The 18,276-nt window shown below is 39.6% G+C and overlaps 2 protein-coding genes across 2 annotated transcripts in view; both read right to left on the bottom strand.

Moving 5' to 3' along the window:
- Positions 1–3,241: 3,241 nt before the first annotated feature.
- On the bottom strand, positions 3,242–11,372 carry LOC135476856 (probable NADH dehydrogenase). The gene is given in 9 exon segments (XM_064757000.1): positions 3,242–3,372; positions 3,637–3,651; positions 3,654–3,786; positions 4,660–4,767; positions 5,255–5,384; positions 5,791–5,915; positions 8,175–8,345; positions 8,960–9,185; positions 10,993–11,372. Coding segments are annotated over 9 exon segments (1,419 nt in total).
- A 5,309-nt stretch (positions 11,373–16,681) lies between these two features.
- LOC135476279 (eukaryotic translation initiation factor 3 subunit C-like) overlaps positions 16,682–18,276 on the bottom strand; it is a 37,222-nt gene continuing 35,627 nt past the window's right edge. The window contains 1 exon segment of the mRNA XM_064756261.1: positions 16,682–17,294. Within this exon segment, the coding sequence (XP_064612331.1) occupies positions 17,251–17,294 (44 nt within the window). The 3' untranslated portion in view covers positions 16,682–17,250.

The raw sequence follows: 18,276 nt of genomic DNA, 5'->3' as shown, positions 1-18,276 counted from the left end.
CGGACGGATTTGTGTTTTTTCCAAAAAATGAAAAGGCATTGTGACAGAAATATAGGGAGATATGAATTCCCTTAAACTGACGTAGAGGTCTGAAATGAAAATGTATCTATTGGATGTGTATTTTAAAGAACCCACAAACACCCATTTGGTTACGCTGAAAATTATTTATTCAAAATATTTTTGACACTTGTAAATGTACAGAAATCTTACATACATGCAACACCAGCTTACATTCTTTTCTTGTCCACGCTGTTGGCCTGTACACCTGTAGATCGGTATACATCGTAGGCCTATCTCCAGATCAGCGAAAGTGCGAAATTTCTGGAGACCCATGCCCTATAATGTGCGTGGATTCGTGAAGACTATAGCCAGGGAAACTACATTTAGGCCTACACATCCTAATTAATAAAGTGTATTTCAGCAAACACAAACTGCATGGTTTTGTGTATTCTTTGAAATAAATCAGGTTTCAAATACTAGTATAGCCGTTATGTAGGCCTACAGAAAAATGTAGGCCTACATGTACCTTTACAAACGTGTCAATTTTACATATACAAAAAATATGTCGTAGGCCTATACATGTATCATTGGGTGTGCCAAATTATTCCTTCCCTGAGGGCATGTAAATGGTCAATCCCGATCATATTTAAGTCACATTTAAATTCTACAAAAAAAGACTGTATCATGCGGTGAAAGCCTGAATCACGGATTTCCAGTGAAAACTGATCGTGTGCGTCACACGTGTGTATACTTTCACATAAAGGGCCTACATACTTGTATACAACTGTTTTGGACACTGTTACTAAATAGCTCTTCAGTTTTATTGGTTTAAACATCGAAACTTGCCTCTTGACATTCGGCCACCCCATCAAAGTATCAGATAGGCCTACTCGAACAAAATACGAACCACATCTTGGACCATCTCATCCGCTCCTCTTCATATGTACATGCACATGCAAATCGCTTTTCCTCAATAATAAAGACACCCAATTAAATTTCGAAAACGTTGACTGCATTTTGAACACACCGGTACTTCAGGTTCCATCTAGAACCTTTTCTCCTGGAGTCAAACTCTTACACATTTCTCTGTGTTAATAAACACGAGTTCCATAGAGCATAAACTCACCTGTTTGGAATCATGCTCCTTAAAACGCATGCGTCGCTCTCTTCCGCTTTACATCACTGCCACCACTAGTAAATTGGGTACACAAAGCTTGAAGAGCGCCGAGGTCACTGGGGTCACGGTGATGAGGCAAGAAGTGATGTGTGAAAACACAATCTGTCTCAAACTTTGTCTCTAAAATTAATACTCTATACACACGCATTATTCTCTTTATCTAGAGTATACACATCCAGATTCTAACCAAAACCTGAAAAAATTTTATTGATGGATGCTGATTAAATAGTTCCGTGAGAGGGCACACGTGATGATGACGTAGCCTAAACAAGCCTACGTTTGTCTCACAGATTCCAAAGGTCAAGCTTGTCTAGTGGTGGCAGTGAAGTAAAGCGAAAGATAGAGAGCGACGCATGCGCTGTAAGAAGCATGGTATGGAATATCAGAACATGGCAATCAATAACCTTAATGACAACCTTAATACCACAAACTTCCGTTGACACCATGGATATCTACACATGGTCTAGCCAAAGGACAGGGCATGGAATCAGTTAATCAAGTGCCATAGAGTTAGGTTGCAGAGATTATGTTGGGAACAATATAATAAAATATTAATCAGAAACATGAATAAACATTTTTTTCCCAAAATTAAGTAGAACAAAAAAAAAAAAAAAAAAAAAAACCAAAAAAAAAAAAAAAACAAAACAAAAAAAAAAAACGAATCCATCCTAAGGACGTAATGGAAAACAAAAGTAGTTGAGGAAGACGATCTCGTTATTTACAAGTAAGCTTACTAAAGGCATGGAGGAAAATTTTGCGTGCAAATCTGTAAATAAATGTTTCGAACATACATAAAATGATGCTATAACATTAATTACATGCTCATACCTGATCGTCTACTGATATTTTCGGAGCGATTATTGCGATTATTACGGTTCATGTATTTTCGAAGTCTATACATATAAATATTTTGATTTAGACATAGGAAGTGTAAAGTGCATCTTACTTCAATGCAGAAAAATGTTCCCAAATATAGTACAAACCACGGAGCATCACAATATGAAGCAATACTTATGCCTTATGTATCTGCAAGGTAACTTTGACTTATTGCAGAGAGTTTCACGTTTACTTAAAAGAGTGAGGCATCCTAAAGAAAACCTGCTAAAAGAAATTATAGGTACATATGTAAGAGTATCCCTGAATGCGACCTTTAAAAGACAAAGAGAAAAACCTCAGTATCGATCCGTGCTTTTTCACACTGACACTATGACATAGTTGTAGTTGTTTGGATATCAGTTCCACTTTTGCAGGGGCTTACGGTAATGAAAAGGAGCAAATAACGACTAACTTATAGCAAGAGTCAATTGATTGTTTTTATCTGAATTGCTGCTGGTGAATTATGATGTGTTTAAACGGCCTGTTGAATTTATTTATTAATTTATTTATTAATTTATTTCAATGGTGTTTTACGCAGTATTCAAGAGTATTTCACTTATGCGACGGCGGCCAGCATTATAGTGGGAGGAAACCGGGTAGAGCCCTGGAAAACCCACGACCATCCGCAGGTTGCGGCAGACCTTTCCATGTATGGCCGGTGCTGTTGAATTAGAATACGCTAATGCCGCTTTACTAACTATGAATATAACTTTCACTTTCTTCATTATCGTACTTTGGAATTGCACACAACCATCATTACGCCATGCAGTGTTCTTTGCTTTATAGTCAATATCTAACATTACAAAAAGTGACACCAAAAAATCCAATATTATAGTGGTAAAAACGCAGCAGACTTAATCACTCGTAATCATTCTGCATTTCAGTCATCTTCTTGATCACAGTCTTGTCGAATTTTGCTCACTTCTCAAAAAATGGTCTGTCTTGTTGCATTTAGTTCCCTTGGATGAGGTGTGCATCGCCTTCGACATGAGAAGGCCAGACTTGGCAGTTTGCCAAGATTGCGAAACTCCAAATTTGGCCATGCACTTTGTCTTTTCATATCCTGTCCCGGAAACATGACCTCTCAGAAAATGAAAGGTTTGTTATTCATACTCTTGGCACGGGATGGACGCCGAAAATCGCCATATTTTTCAGCGTAGGTAATAACTCCGTCTCCAGGTGGTGTAACTATTCGAATTTGGACGTGTCTCTACCATACATGAAACTCTTAAGCCAGTCCATTGGCACCTGCATACGTAGTCTCCAGCTGCCCAGTCGGGTCAGGTAGGCTGATCGCCAGATGATCCATGACGGGAAACCTGAGGGATGCAAGTCAGAAATAGATTAATTTGTGACCAGTAACATTGAAATGGGTAACAAAGACAAGCGATAAATGAAATACGGGAACAGGAACATTTGCACTGAACAGCAGACCAGTTTCTAAAGCGACAAGGGATTCTTAACAATCAACGAATAAACCCCTTTCAACATAGACCAAAAGAGAACATCACTGGAGATTGCTTTAGGTGCCCAATGTTCCCCATCATGCCTTTGTGTAATGATTAGGGCGTTTGTTTCCATACCCCTCAGTTTGATGTCGGAAGGTCAGACAGCCCGTCATTCCTCCCTATATACGCCAGGGCTCCGGCACTCTCAAACTCAAACGGTAACGCGGATTGGGGATCATTCTCGTTCAACACCTTAGCCAGGTACCGGCCCTGTCTCTCCGCGACCTGTACAAACAAAAATGTCAGCAATATTTTTTTCTGATCCACAATTTCAACTTTATAACGATACTAGTACATTATATCAGCGTTCAAGTGTTGTTTTTTTTTTTTGGGGGGGGGGGGGGAGGAGAGGGTGTATTGATGTATTGTTATCTTTTATCTTAAGGCGCTTGTATTTCAGTCGACACGACAGACGAGGTGCGGATTGAATTCTAACCTTTGGGAATGTAATTTGAGGATTCCATCATGCCTACCCTTCGTGACCTTGGTGAAAATAAGTGGTCAGCGAAGATCTCCAGGCCGTTTTGTGGAGTCTTACTTGCTTTCAACCACGTTTCACGTGTTTACGCGTGCATATCCTCCGCCCACAAAACTGTCCGCCATCGAATTAGCTGTTGTTCAATATTAGTGAAGACCCTTTTTAGAAATAAATGTACCCGTCATCGAAGATGCGAAAAATGCGTCGATAAATAAAAACCAGGCTGAGCGACCTTTTTGCAGGTTGCTAGCAGACCTTCTCACTTACAGACGCAGAGGAAGCCAGCATGAGATGGACTTGAGAGGAGGAAACGGGGACAAAAAAAAACAAAACAAAGACTGACAAGTGCTATGAAATGTAACATGGTTCGGCTGTGGCTTTAAGTTGGGAGGTTTATCAGGATCTTGGTGAATGGAGGTGGTAAAACATAAATCTGACTGCCATCATGTAAATGACATATTCTGGATTACGGCGTTAAAGACCGATGAAAGCGATAAATAAATACGTATAGTGAGTTGCACTGACAAAACAAGTCTTTTCAAACCGTCTGATTGCAGGCCTTGAGTGCACCCGCACTCACGTCTGTTGTGAATCTGTTATGCAATCACGATATTGCTTACCTGCGCAGTACAAGGTAAAGTGTATTCCTTTATGTCTGCGCAGTCGCCGAACGCATAGACACTTCCGCTATCATCTCCTATCAGTCTCAGACAACTGTCCGTCAAAATCTAGAACAGAAAACATCGAATAATTCATACATGAAGCACCTTGGTTGACTTCGTCTGCCAAAAAGTAAACAGGATGTTGTTACAATCGGTTTATGCGTATGGTTGATTCCCGAAGCAAGGCTTTCCAGTGATTCTAAAAACTGTAAGTATATGTCCTCCCCTCGCTTCTTTACGCTAAGAGGATAAAGTTATGTTTTCAGATGGGCGTGTCATCTGAAAATATGTATTAGTGAAGCAGCTCTGGATTTATATATTATAACAGTGGGGCTGACGCCTTATGTATTTAATTGAACATCCTTCGATGAGTCCATTGCAAATCAGTGTAGGTCATGAAAACGATAATTTAGAGTAAGCTTTCTTGTTTTGGATTTATGGCAGATGTTCAACCACTTACCCACCGGTGCTGTAATCTGATATTTGATTGCATTCAGTTTCATATAGGCCTATAATAATGGGATGAAATATTACATTCTATCCTTTAGCTTACCTGTCCTACTTGGTTTTTGGGGGTAGTCATTGACTTGATGAACTGTCTGGGGGCGAGTCCAGTGCTCCAAACCACAAGGCCACAGGGCAGGAAGCTCCCGTCCGCTAGCGTGACTCCGTCGGCCTTTCACCTCTGAGGGCAGGGAGATAGAATGTCCAGTCAGTAACCAGGGTATGATCCCCATTTATTTATTTACTGATATTTATTGATTTATTTACTACACTAGAGAATAATACTCAGGATAATATGACTGGGTGGCGTGTCATGTCTGGTGTCTTCTGCATGACCATTTCAGTGACGGCAGGACTTTGGCGGCATGGACTCACCTGAGAAAACAAGACACGTTATATATGTTCACATATTTAATGACTCCTCGCCATCATATGAGTGAAACGTAAAACCAAGTGCGACGTAAAACCACAAACATACATATACATACGTATTCTTCGTCCAGTGTCAATTAATTAAACAATTAATGATTGCTGCGCAAGCAAAAATATGACTTACCTGTAACACGTGACTGAAGCAGATCGAACCTTTCACGTTGTTTTATCTTTTTCTCAGCGTAATTCCTCAGGCGAACGTCGAACGAGCTTAAAATCTGATTGGACTCAATCAAAGTGACTCGGACATCCTTCTGTTTGTAAAGTCGTGAACAATCCTGTTATAAAGCAAGGCGGAGAAGAATTCGAAATGAGGAAACATACAATGTGATTTCAATTCCTAATAAAAGCGATAAAAAGCATTTTTCGCCTATAATCACACAAAACCTTTCCAACCTAAAGCAACGAAGATGGAGAATATCTCTAACGTCTGTAGACATTTCGCCCAATATAACTGACAATACACAACTAGTTTAACTCTGAAAAACCTGAGGATGGCCTAATAAAATGCTCAAATACTGAGTCAAAATGAAGCTTTCGTTTAAGAGATGATGATGGCCAAATAAAATGCTCAAATACTGAGTCAAAATGAAGCTTTCGATTAAGAGATGATGATGACCTAATAAAATGCTCAAATACTGAGTCAAAGTGAAGCTTTCGTTTAAGAGATGATGATGGCCTAATAAAATGCTCAAATACTGAGTCAAAATGAAGCTTTTGATTAAGAGATGATGATGGCCTAATGAAATGCTCAAATACTGAGTCAAAATGAAGCTTTCGATTAAGAGATGATGATGGCCTAACAAAATGCTCAAATACTGAGTCAAAATGAAGCTTTCGATTAAGAGATGATGATGACTTAATAAAATGCTCAAATACTGAGTCAAAGTGAAGCTTTCGATTAAGAGATGATGATGGCCTAATAAAATGCTCAAATACTGAGTCAAAATGAAGCTTTCGATTAAGAGATGATGATGGCCTAATAAAATGCTCAAATACTGAGTCAAAATGAAGCTTTCGTTTAAGAGATGATGATGACCTAATAAAATGCTCAAATACTGAGTCAAAGTGAAGCTTTCGTTTAAGAGATGATGATGGCCTAATGAAATGCTCAAAATACTGAGTCAAAATGACGCTTTCGTTTTTCAGAGTTACACTACTTGCGTATTACGTAAAACTTGTCAGTGGATCTACTGGATTTTGTAACTGACAATGTTCAATACAAAATTTTTCTGTATACAGCGATGGGAGCATCTATTAATGTTTCCGAGTATAACGAATCCTATTCTATTTCCGATAGCAACTGAGACATTTTCCCACCAAAGCAACAGCTATATTTTCTCACTTAAAGCCATGGAAATATGCTGCGGCCTAAAACACGGGGAAATTTCAGCATCTCGCCCAGTGTTTACAGTAATATCTCTGCACTGATATACTGAATTGGCCAACCACTCGGTCCAGCCTCGTCCAAACCGCTAAGAAGTAGAAAAACGTTTCTTGTTTCAACGAAATCCTATACGACTCATGGCTTCAGATCAATAAAACATGTGCAAGTGGAGAAGTCATACCACAGTGACTTCAACATATTTTTTTATCACAATTTGCCCTTTTCCCGTATGACAGATGAATAGTTTTTACTATTAAAGGATTCAGGCTGGCTTTTGACCATTAGTATTGATTCACTGTTGTTAAACGCCATACTCAAGAATTCCCCACTTACAGGATAGCTTTCAGTTTCATGGGCAGAGGCGACCTTTGACAACTTATTTACGAACTTCTCCACGTGTGTGGTACAGATATATCCACACCATATTGGTGGACATAAGTGGCCTTCAGCGGATTAACGTTACACTGCGCATGTGCATTGCCACTCAAACGTCATCGACCGCTCAGTGTCACCAAGGCACTGTGAATAATGAGAACTAGGCAGTCTAGAAATTCCGTGTCCAAAGCCGGGATTGAACCAAAACTCCATATGTCTTAGCTATTAAAAAGACATACTTCTTATAGCGCATACATGGCGCTCTACCTTTCGCTTTAGATTTAATCAGAATTCATCAGTAAACTTGTTCTACTTGTTGGTTAGAATTATGTCGTGCATACTCTAGATAAAGAGAATGCATGTGTATACAGGATTGTTAGAGACAAAGGTTGAGACGGATTGTTTGTGTTTTCTGACATCATTGTCTCATCACCGTGACCCCAGTGACCTCGGCGTTGTTCAGGATTTCTGTACAAAATTTGCTATTGGTGGCAGTGATGTAAAGCGAAAGGTAGGGGACGACGCACGCTCTGTAAGGAGTTGTAAAAAATAGTGAGTGAGTCAGTGCTTGTGGGTTCACGTCGTATTTAAGAATTTTTTCAGTATTTTTTCAGTATGAGGACGAAGTTGCTTTTTTCCTCTTTTAAGGTCTTAGGTGTGACTCTGGACCCTGGATCTTCCGCTCCGGAAGCGAACGCTCTACCAACTGGGCTATCGGGGCACTTTAACCTCTCGGTACCTTTCCGTTGCATTTGACCAATTGGAAATGTCGTACCTGTTCAACGAAGTCATAAAGTTCCGCCCCAAACTCCACCCCTGCGGGTCCTCCTCCCACTATCACCGTATGTAACAAGCGATCTGATTCGTCGTCGGATATACCAGGCTGTATAGCCAGTTCCAAGTTCCCCAAAATTCTGTTTCGGATTTTCCTTGCATGACTCACTTCCTGTAAGACATGAGCAGATTGGATAACTAGAGTTGCCATAATAACGGGATAATCTAATGTTCTTAAAACACAATGGAAAGCTGACGGCTTGGGATGGTCCCATTCTCCGGTATAGCCTTTTGAAAGAAATTGATCAGTTCTTTCGTAATGACCCATGCATGTTTTCGAACATAAAGGATATTGAAGAGGAAGAAAAATCTATTTTGTCTAAACTATGAATGAATTTATATCATTGCTTTGTTACCGTATCATTGTTTTGTAGAATTAGATCAGTCGATGCACTAGTATACAAAATTTCAACTGTTTCTAGATTGACCAGTGTTTAAGGGAAAACCAATGCCATTTTAAACTTGGGATAAAGCACTTCTTCTATGGATCTGACCTTTACCGGTAAAGAGCTGTTGTATGACATGAAATCACCGCGGTTATAACGATGCGATATTTGGCCTTTAACTGACTTCGAAAAGAAAATGCTATATCAGGCGTGGGTTAACACGCCCAATTTAATCTTAAGACTGTGTTCTTTTAATTTTGAATTATACTGAAAGAAAAAGGCCATACGCTTGGCCTTGAATGACTTTGCGACAAATTGCGTGTTCTGGGCCTTGACTCACCTTGAGAAAGAAGGCGTGTTCCTTGACGCCTGGAACGTTGAAGGTGTTACTTAGGGCGCCGACTCCTATCACAAGCTTATCGTAGCCCATTTTGTACTTGTGCCCCGGACGAAGAACGCTCTCACACTCAAGGCTTTTGTCTTTTAGATCCAAGGATATCGCCTTGGAGAGATGGAAGTGATCGGCCCGTCGGAAGCCCATGTTACGTATCGGCTCCACGATAGATCTGAGACAAACGAAATAGACGATCGCATTCAATTTTAAATATTACATGAAAAACAAGCGGTTTACTTAAAACGATTTCAGATCTGGGAACAATGGAAAAGATGATCGCATAGAATTTTAAATTGGTGTCCACAACATAATCTATTCAAACCAATTAAAACAAAATAATAAAACAGGAATATATTCTTACGTATAACACAAAAAGAGAATGTAAGTGTGTCAGATACGTGTTACCATAAATCGTAACTGCCATATCCCATTAAATTCTTATCTCCTTAGGTTTAAATTAAATGATTCAAGTCATTGTGAAAGTGAAAGTGCATGATACTGATACTGCGCTATAGGCTGTATTATGTTGAACATCGCTAGAATTGAGTAAATGAAAATGCCCCCAAAAAGGTGAATTCTGAACTGTGTGCTTTAATTATAGGATCTAATTTTCCAGTATGTTTTTGCATGAAGAGTTGCCCTGTATTTTTGAACTATAATTACTCTGGAAAACAGCTTTGCTAATGTCAATTGCTTTGTGTTATCGGTAGAGTGTGATTTTTGTATCATCTGCATATTTCCAGGTTAATCGTTTGTTCTTTTTTTTTTTTTTTTTTGCTTGAAGTCCTTTTCTTGCTACCCTGCTTGACCCGAGTTAACATGTGCATGTCTCTAGTTCACCAGCGTAATGCGGAGTTCTACTAGTCTTACTTATATTTATATAATTTTATTTATTTATTTGATTGATGTTTTAAGAGGTACTCAAGAATATTTCACTCGTGAACCGGACAGAGCCCGGGGGAAACCCATGACCATCCGCAGGTTGCTGGCAGATCTTCCGACGTACGGCCGGAGAGGAGGACAGCGAGGGCTGGACTTGCACTTCGATTCCAACGCAAAATAGTAGCCTACATCGAATGGAATACGCGCGATGGATTTCTGATTTACAAAGTGGTTATTCTATTTCGAGGTAATCTGGTCAAAACATCAATCTATCTATACCCATAACGATTTGCGAGATTCTACTGTCAAGAACGTGTGGAACATCTCATTTAAAGGTGGAGCAAGACTAAAGAGGTACGATGTTATGACCCAGGAATCATGCATTGATCACAGTTAGACTAATCTGCCACACATCTGTATTTTTTGTTTAGTGTAAAAGGAACAAATCTTGCAAAGAGGGGAATCTTGCATTACGAAACGTTTTATATTCCCCAGCAATTTCAGATGTATCTATACAAGAGCAACTTTTTATGTTCCGGAAAACAATAATTTGTTTAATTTAACTTTAATACTATGCTTACTGAGTGATGCTAGAATACATCATGATACAGCAACATACTACATGTCTTATCTTGTGTGGGGCCTCGGTGGCTCAGTTGGTTAGCGCGTTAGCGCAGCGTAATGACCCAGGACAATGCGGTCGCTGTGAGTGCAAGCCTAGCTCATGCTGGCTTTCTCTACGGCCGTGAGAAGGTCTTCCAGCAACGTGCGGATGGTCGTGGGTTTCCGCCAGGCTCTGACCAGTTTCCTCTCCCCATAATTCTGACCACAGTCGTATAAGTGAAATATTCTTGAGTACGGCGTAAAACACCAATCAAATGAATAAATAAATATTATGTTGTGAAAAAAAAACAGTTACATCAAAAAAAATGTTCTGTTGGAATACCACAAGAAGCCTGTCAATGTATAACATAACAGTTTGTTACAATAACATGATGTTTCCGAGTATCACTCTGAAGAAAACATTATTCCGCAAATCTAACAGATGAGTTTCTAGAGATATGGAAATAAGAAACGTTTTCTGGCCAAAACCTTACCTGAATTCAAGCGTTCCGACCGTGGTACTGGCCAGAAGTGGTGTGAATAGGAAATGGTTCCGCGGACTGACCACGTACACGTCGTACAGCGATTTGTCCACATTACGGAGCAGACTGTAGCTACTCCAACCCGTTCCCAGAATTACAAGCTTTTGGCGTCCCGTTCGGAACGGTGCAGTCGGCATTGGCAGCGGTTTTAGCGGAGGTGGTTGTGGTTCGGAGCTAATGGCCCGTGAAAATAAACCATCCAGTCCAAGTTTTGGCAGAACTTTTGGGAAGTTCAGTCCTTTGGTAGCAATCCTGAGCTGGGACCCACATTGCCAGCAGAGCTGCAAAGGCTTGCTTAAACTCCAGAGAATATTTTGTGCCGCCGACGCCATGGCTGAAGAATGAGATCTGGAGAGGTAAGCTGAAGAATAGAACCTTCACCGGAGTTAGCTGACGAAGTGATAAAGGACGGTCGTTCGTCGATCATTTCACCCAACCAACGTCGTCTTCGCGGCGGGAGGCACGTCCCAAACAGTACCCGGATAGACCAGTCGGACGCTGGCGCATTAAAACGTTGACGGCATTTACACGTGCGTATGAGGTACTTAATGAACTACTGTGGGTCGGGGTTCTTGTGTCATCTCAGCATGGCGGAAGTCGGCAGGGTTAATCTGTAAAACATGCGTCTGTACTTTAACATGCCTTTTACATGGTGATACATTGTCATCCCCAGGACCGTCTCAATTAAATTGCATCGTATTTGTCTATCCATGACGTCATCCAAGGACACGATAGCGAAAAAATATCCCTCAAGAATTTAAAAAACATATATTAACTTGAACATGGATTGAAAGACTCAGGAAAAATCTCCTTCTCTTCCCCCCCCCTCTCCCCCTCTCCCTCTTTCTCTCTTTTTTCGCACATTCTCCGATTTGACCTTTTTCAAATCGCATAAAAGTTAAACATGTTTATTTTTTTAGATAAGAGATACAGCGTAGTTAACTTTTACCCCTTTTTGAAACCATGTAGTCCTAGATTTCTCGATGAAAAAAGGAAACAGGACATTGTGTTCCGCTGCAGACTTGCAACATTGATCTAGTGAATTCAGTCCGTGCTCTCGCGTGTATATAATTGTTGACTCTCTTGAGAACGTGCGAACAAATAAATAAATAAATAAATAATTTTCCTAGGCGACAAAAACTTTTGTCATTGTCGGACTGGTGGTCTATATGTTATCACTTTTCATCCCTCGGCCATTCTGACTTGTACCCAGGTTTGTTCAGAGTGGAAGAATATCCCCAAGTTAGGCCTTTAGGTTATTTACATCTAGCGGTTGATTGTCTTGTCTCTGATAAAAAGGAAATAAGTCTTAAAGCAAAGAAACCAACCGGGGGGTACGGATTTGGCGTCTGTCAGTGAAAATAAAATATTAGCTGAAAGACATTGACACATTTATTAATTAGACAGTACATTTTCCCATTAATATGTTTATGATGGGCTTCTTCCACATTTTCTGCTGTAGTACGATGGTCTTCCTCCACACTTTGTGCTGTTGTACGATGGGTTTCCATCACACTTTGTGCTGTTGTACAATAGACCTCCTTCACACTTTGTGCTGTTGTACGGTAGGTTTCGTACACACTTTGTGCTGTTGTACAATAGACCTCCTTCACACTTTGTGCTGTTGTACGGTAGGTTTCGTACACACTTTCTGCTGTTGTACAATAGACCTCCTTCACACTTGTGCTGTTGTACAATAGACCTTTACACTTTGTGCTGTTGTACAATAGACCTTTACACTTTGTGCTGTTGTACAATAGACCTCCTTTACACTTTGTGCTGTTGTACGGTAGGTTTCGTACACACTTGTGCTGTTGTACAATAGACCTCCTTCACACTTTGTGCTGTTGTACAATAGACCTTTACACTTTGTGCTGTTGTACAAAAGACCTCCTTTACACTTTGTACTGTTGTACGATGGATTTCGTCCACACTTTGTGCTGTTGTACAATTTGTTTTCTTCTTAAGACAGAGCCGTTACAAGATGATTTTCCGTCCCATGTATCTTTTGTTTGTTTTATAATGGAATTCAACGCCTTTTTCAGCATTATTTTGGTAACACAACACCTTGACTGTCTGTTTGTCTGTTCTTACGTTCGATTGTGGGCTGTGACACAGCTGAACCCAGGGATGAGTGTGTTATTACGTGGGAGTGTGAGGATGGTAAGGGTGATTTTTTGACTTAGTAAAGGGGACACCGTGAAATATGTGACAATTGATTTCAGAGGTGAACGGAGATCGCATATCGGCATTTGGTGCCAAAAAAAAAGCGAGATGAGTTTGTCACAAAGTAGTTAAGAATCCCGTGATTCCGTTAACGATGGGGTACACATGTACAGGTCATGTCTGGTCTCAGAGCATGGGCTTCTCAACATCTTTGCCTTTGGCCGATGCAGACTTCCTTTCTAGTATTAAATTCATGCATGTACACGTTTGCAGGGAATTTGTACATATATAGATTTTCCCGCTCTAATTCGTGGAAACTTGAAGACCACCTGAATATGATGTTAACAACAAATAGTTAAATAATTTATTTATTTGTTTGGAGTTTTAAACAGTACTCAAGAATATTTTAATATATTACTCACTTATATGACACCTGTCAGCATTAAGGCGGGGTTCTGCCCGGGGGAAACGCATGCCCTTCAGCAGCTTCCTTGCAGACCTTCCTATGTGCGACTAGCGAGGGAGCCAGTATGAGCTGCCCTAGCATAGATGAGAAGCTCTTAGTCCATTGTGCCGCACTAGCACGCTAACCACTAGGCCACAGATGCCCCCATTAAATAAATAAATAATTAATTAAAATCAAGAACAGAATGGCTAAGTCCAGGCATTGACCTACATGTACTTGTACTGACAGACTCAGGTTACCAGACCACAGAGCAGAGTGTAGCTATACTGAATCAGGCAGATATGGACTGCCTCTGTATGTGAAGATAACACAACGAACGTGATTGTGGCTGATACATTGAGGAATTTAGAGCTTACAAATCTGCTTGAAGCTGATGGAATAAAACAGTGTGTAGTCCACAGCCACACTCAGGTGCGTTTCTTCCGCTTGTGGTTCCCGAATAAGTGGTCTATAACGATGCAACACATGCACATATCATTCACCTTTGCGAGAAAATTTGTAACATGTTATACTTGCCGATTCCACAAAGCCAGTTTTGAAAAATAATTCAAAATTTGAAGCATGATTTTATAACTTATTTTCAAGCCTCATAAATAAAAATTTTGACCACCCCATCAATGTTGCCTTAAAACGAATGTGTGAAAATTTCAACTTCTAGAACCAAATACTAAGCGCTGTGACAACGTTTTAAATTCTGACCTAAGTCAGAAATGTCTTTGTGGAACTGGCCCCTGACAACTCTCTCTGAAAATGTTAAATGGCCGTCAAACCCATGAGTGAAATGGAATGCTTGAAATCGGGATATACCAGCGGAAAACATTATCTGAAAATTCCGGTAAACACTAGCTTTAAATTCTTTTCATTTTGCGCGAATGAAGTCTGTCCAAATATCGTCTGTATATATATCCCCTATAAGCCTACATCAGTTAATAAATGTAACCCCGTGATCTCCAGCGTAGTATAATTTTGATTTAATTCTTTTATAAATAGTATTTATGTTGCTCAGATGTAGACCTGAAGTGAAAATCTAGGTGTGGATTGACGAAGTTTAGTAATATTCTTACTAACGCGTATAGGCCTACTTTTAGTGTAATAGTAAATTATTTGAGCAGAATTCTGTCAAGCACAGACAGGTTTCCCGGGGGAAACCCACGACCATCGGCAGGTTGCTGACAGAGTTTCCCACGTACGGCGGGAGAGGAAGCCAGCATGAGCTGGACTTGAACTCACAGCGACCGCATTATTGAAATGCTACGTATGCTAATGATTGGAGGCTAATAATATACATGTGTAAACACGCAAAAATTACTACATGCAGATTTTAAGATTGTAAAAAAACGTTAATTTTTTTTTCTCAAGTAATATAGTCCTTATACTCTATACGTAATATTAATTACATGTTACACCGAAATGCGTGACGTATAAATATATATCTAATTTGTAAGACGATTACAACTGATGTAGTCGAGGCTTGGTTTATCTTTTTATCCTCCTCCTCCACGAAACGGGCACGTTTTCAGCAGACGACATTATGACACTTCCAGCACCAGGCGCGTGGTTACCATGGCGACCGCCAAATTACGTCGCACTATAATGCGTTATTACACCACTCCGTTTATGCATATGGCTCGTTTACATGGTCGAACGTGTATTTCTGATTGATTATGGAATCGATCCTGGCGTGAAATGGTAAGCTTTGTTTTTCAATGGTACAACAGTACGGGCAGTGTTTATGATCGTCACAACCGCATATAATTAATAAATTAATTAATTATCTGGATCATAACAATAAACAAACCAGACAAAGCTGCTTTACATGACACCATATGCTTTATGTGCATCTCGTTTTAGTCAAGGAAGGGCTTTTGGCCGCTCGGTAACATCTACACTCAGCCCTGGTCTACATTGTTTGATTGATGTTCAGCGAACTTTTGACTTATACGACGGCATCAGTTTTACAGGTCTGCAGGTGGCGGACATCGAAGTACCCGAAGTCATCCACCGGCATCAGGAAAGTAAAGGGCACTTATTGTCTCACATGTGGTATGTACTATAGGAGCACTGTTCATGACGCGCGACAGCTATGGGATCACATCAATCTATAGAAAGTTTCCTCTCCGATACTGTGTTAAAACAGACACCCAGCGTGACCATTACCTGCAAGATAGGCATCTCAAACCAAGAGACGGAAAGTTGGTTAAGCGTATTAAATTTACAATAGGTCCAGTTTAACGCTAAGGAGGAAATTTTATCGTAAATACAAGTTGATTAACCTGACATGAGCTCACAAACTAACTGAATCTTTACCCCATGTTTAGATTCTGTTAATAAATGCACAATCCATTTCATTGACCTTTTCAGTACTCAAGACAATTTCACTGGGGGATTCCCATTTTTGTGAACACTGCACATTTAATTCACGTGCCTATCTAGGAGTCTTGGCGTGATCGAGACTCGGCAATAGCATCTCTGATTTATTTATTTATTTTTATTATTTATATGATTGATGTTTATTGCCATGCTCTAGAATTTGGCGATTGGATGCACAGGTGAGGGGAAACAGGATACTGGGGGTAAAACACTTATCTTTCACAAGTTAGGCCACACCATTTTGTATTTTTGTTTTACGGGCAGAAAGAATATTTTCCGATGTCGTCGGAGGGTATCAAAGTAAAACTGACAAATCATCTATTTTATGGGAAATGTGGACTGTCCTAGTAATTTTTCCTCTTGACGATATGCTTACTTTATCATAAAACCTTGAAAAACGGAGAAAAAATGAAAACATCTTGGTCAGACAAAAACAAAAAGTGGATTTTCAACTGGATTTTTCAATGTCGACACAAATTAAAATTGGTGTCTGCCTTAATGACAAACTTCCCGACGCGCGACGAACAAACATGCACACCATAATGGTGATTCAAAAGATACAAAAGTATAATTCTGATCCCTGAATCACACACAGACACAAACACAAAGAACAAATAAAGGCAAAAAGTCGTGCTGTTTACAATGGAGAAAACTTTTGGTTTTATTCAAGAAGATGACAGAACTAAGACTCCATACATTAATAAATATTGAAACAGATTTTATCTTTCAAGCATATTAAATTCACCATGATTTTTACGTGAGGGTATAATTAAGCTTCATTCTTGTGTGTGAATGAAAATTGTTAGTTATGTCCCAAATCTTGAGATGCAATTTTGCACAGGTGCGACATTTTGAATGCAGAGCATAACAGTAAGCCTATTTTCAAGCCTATTTCGTTTCAACTTAAGGCCTATTTGACTATTTCACTTTCATTTCAACCTTCCTTCAACATAAGGAAAAGACTTTTCCACTATGGAGTTAACCAAATTTGTGAATTTATTTATTCTCAACAATAATTCAGTACAATTTCTTTCACTTTTAGGCATGAATCATTTTTCGAAACATACATGTACATATAAAAACTTGTTTACCTTAACCTGGCATACATGTACTTTTGATGCCGTCACATCAGGCCAAACTTTACAGCAAAAACCTAGGAAATTCTCTATTTTAACAGTTTGAGATTTCATAAGAAATGCCTCTTATCACTAGTAATTCCTGTCTCTGTTTCTGTCCCTTTGATTTCTCCGATCTGCAAAGAAAGAATAAAGGTATCATTGCATCATTTAAACAACTGAGAGTGCAATGAAAACAGAGAATACAACACACATCTTCTTAATCTGGGTGCCTCTGCCAGTGATTGCTGAAATATATCATTGATCACTTATATTTACATGCATGCAAAGAACTTTCTGGGTGCCAGGTCACATAAATCCACTCAGCACAATTCAAGTACCTGATGTGCATTCATAATTTGGGTTGAATTGGAACTACCAAAAAAAAAAAATTAATTACTGGATACAAATAACATTTAAAAGAACATATACTGGAAAACTTCACATGTTTTTTATCTGATGTCTGTAAGTTGGATATTAGAAATATAGTTTTTTGATCTTAAACATAATATTTAGGGTCTGCCTCAAGTAGACTGGCACCACATGCACAGCACTTAACTGTTAACCTCTGACAAGAACAGTACATGTACTTGTGAGTACCACAGAATGAATATTGCATTAATACCGCATGTGCAGTACTTCTGCCACACCGAGCCACAAATGCCCCATGAGCAGTATTTCTGTCTGGCGTTCACACCACTTGGGTGATATTTGAGCAATACCATGTCATGTGAACACCACAATGAGCAGCACTTCTGTCTGGCGTTCACTCCACTTGGGTGGTATTTGAGCAATACCACATCATGTGAACTCTCCATGAGCAGTATTTCTGTCTGGAGTTCACACCACCTGGGTGGTATTTGAGCAATACCACATCATGTGAACACTCCATGAGCAGTATTTCTGTCTGGAGTTCACACCACCTGGGTGGTATTTGAGCAATACCACATCATGTGAACACTCCATGAGCAGTATTTCTGTCTGGTATGTGGTGGCATTTACTCTACAGGAGAACCATTTGTGTTACATCATGGTAATACAGGAGCAGCACTAAATCAAGTAAACAGCATTAACATCTTCTCAGCAATATTTATGTCATGTTAGCAGCTTTATCATCAT

Source organism: Liolophura sinensis, chromosome 10, assembly GCF_032854445.1.
Source record: "Liolophura sinensis isolate JHLJ2023 chromosome 10, CUHK_Ljap_v2, whole genome shotgun sequence".
In the NCBI taxonomy this organism is placed as follows: Eukaryota; Metazoa; Mollusca; class Polyplacophora; order Chitonida; family Chitonidae; genus Liolophura; species Liolophura sinensis.
Note: the sequence above shows the minus strand (reverse complement) of the source record. Positions and strands in the feature narration are given on the sequence as shown.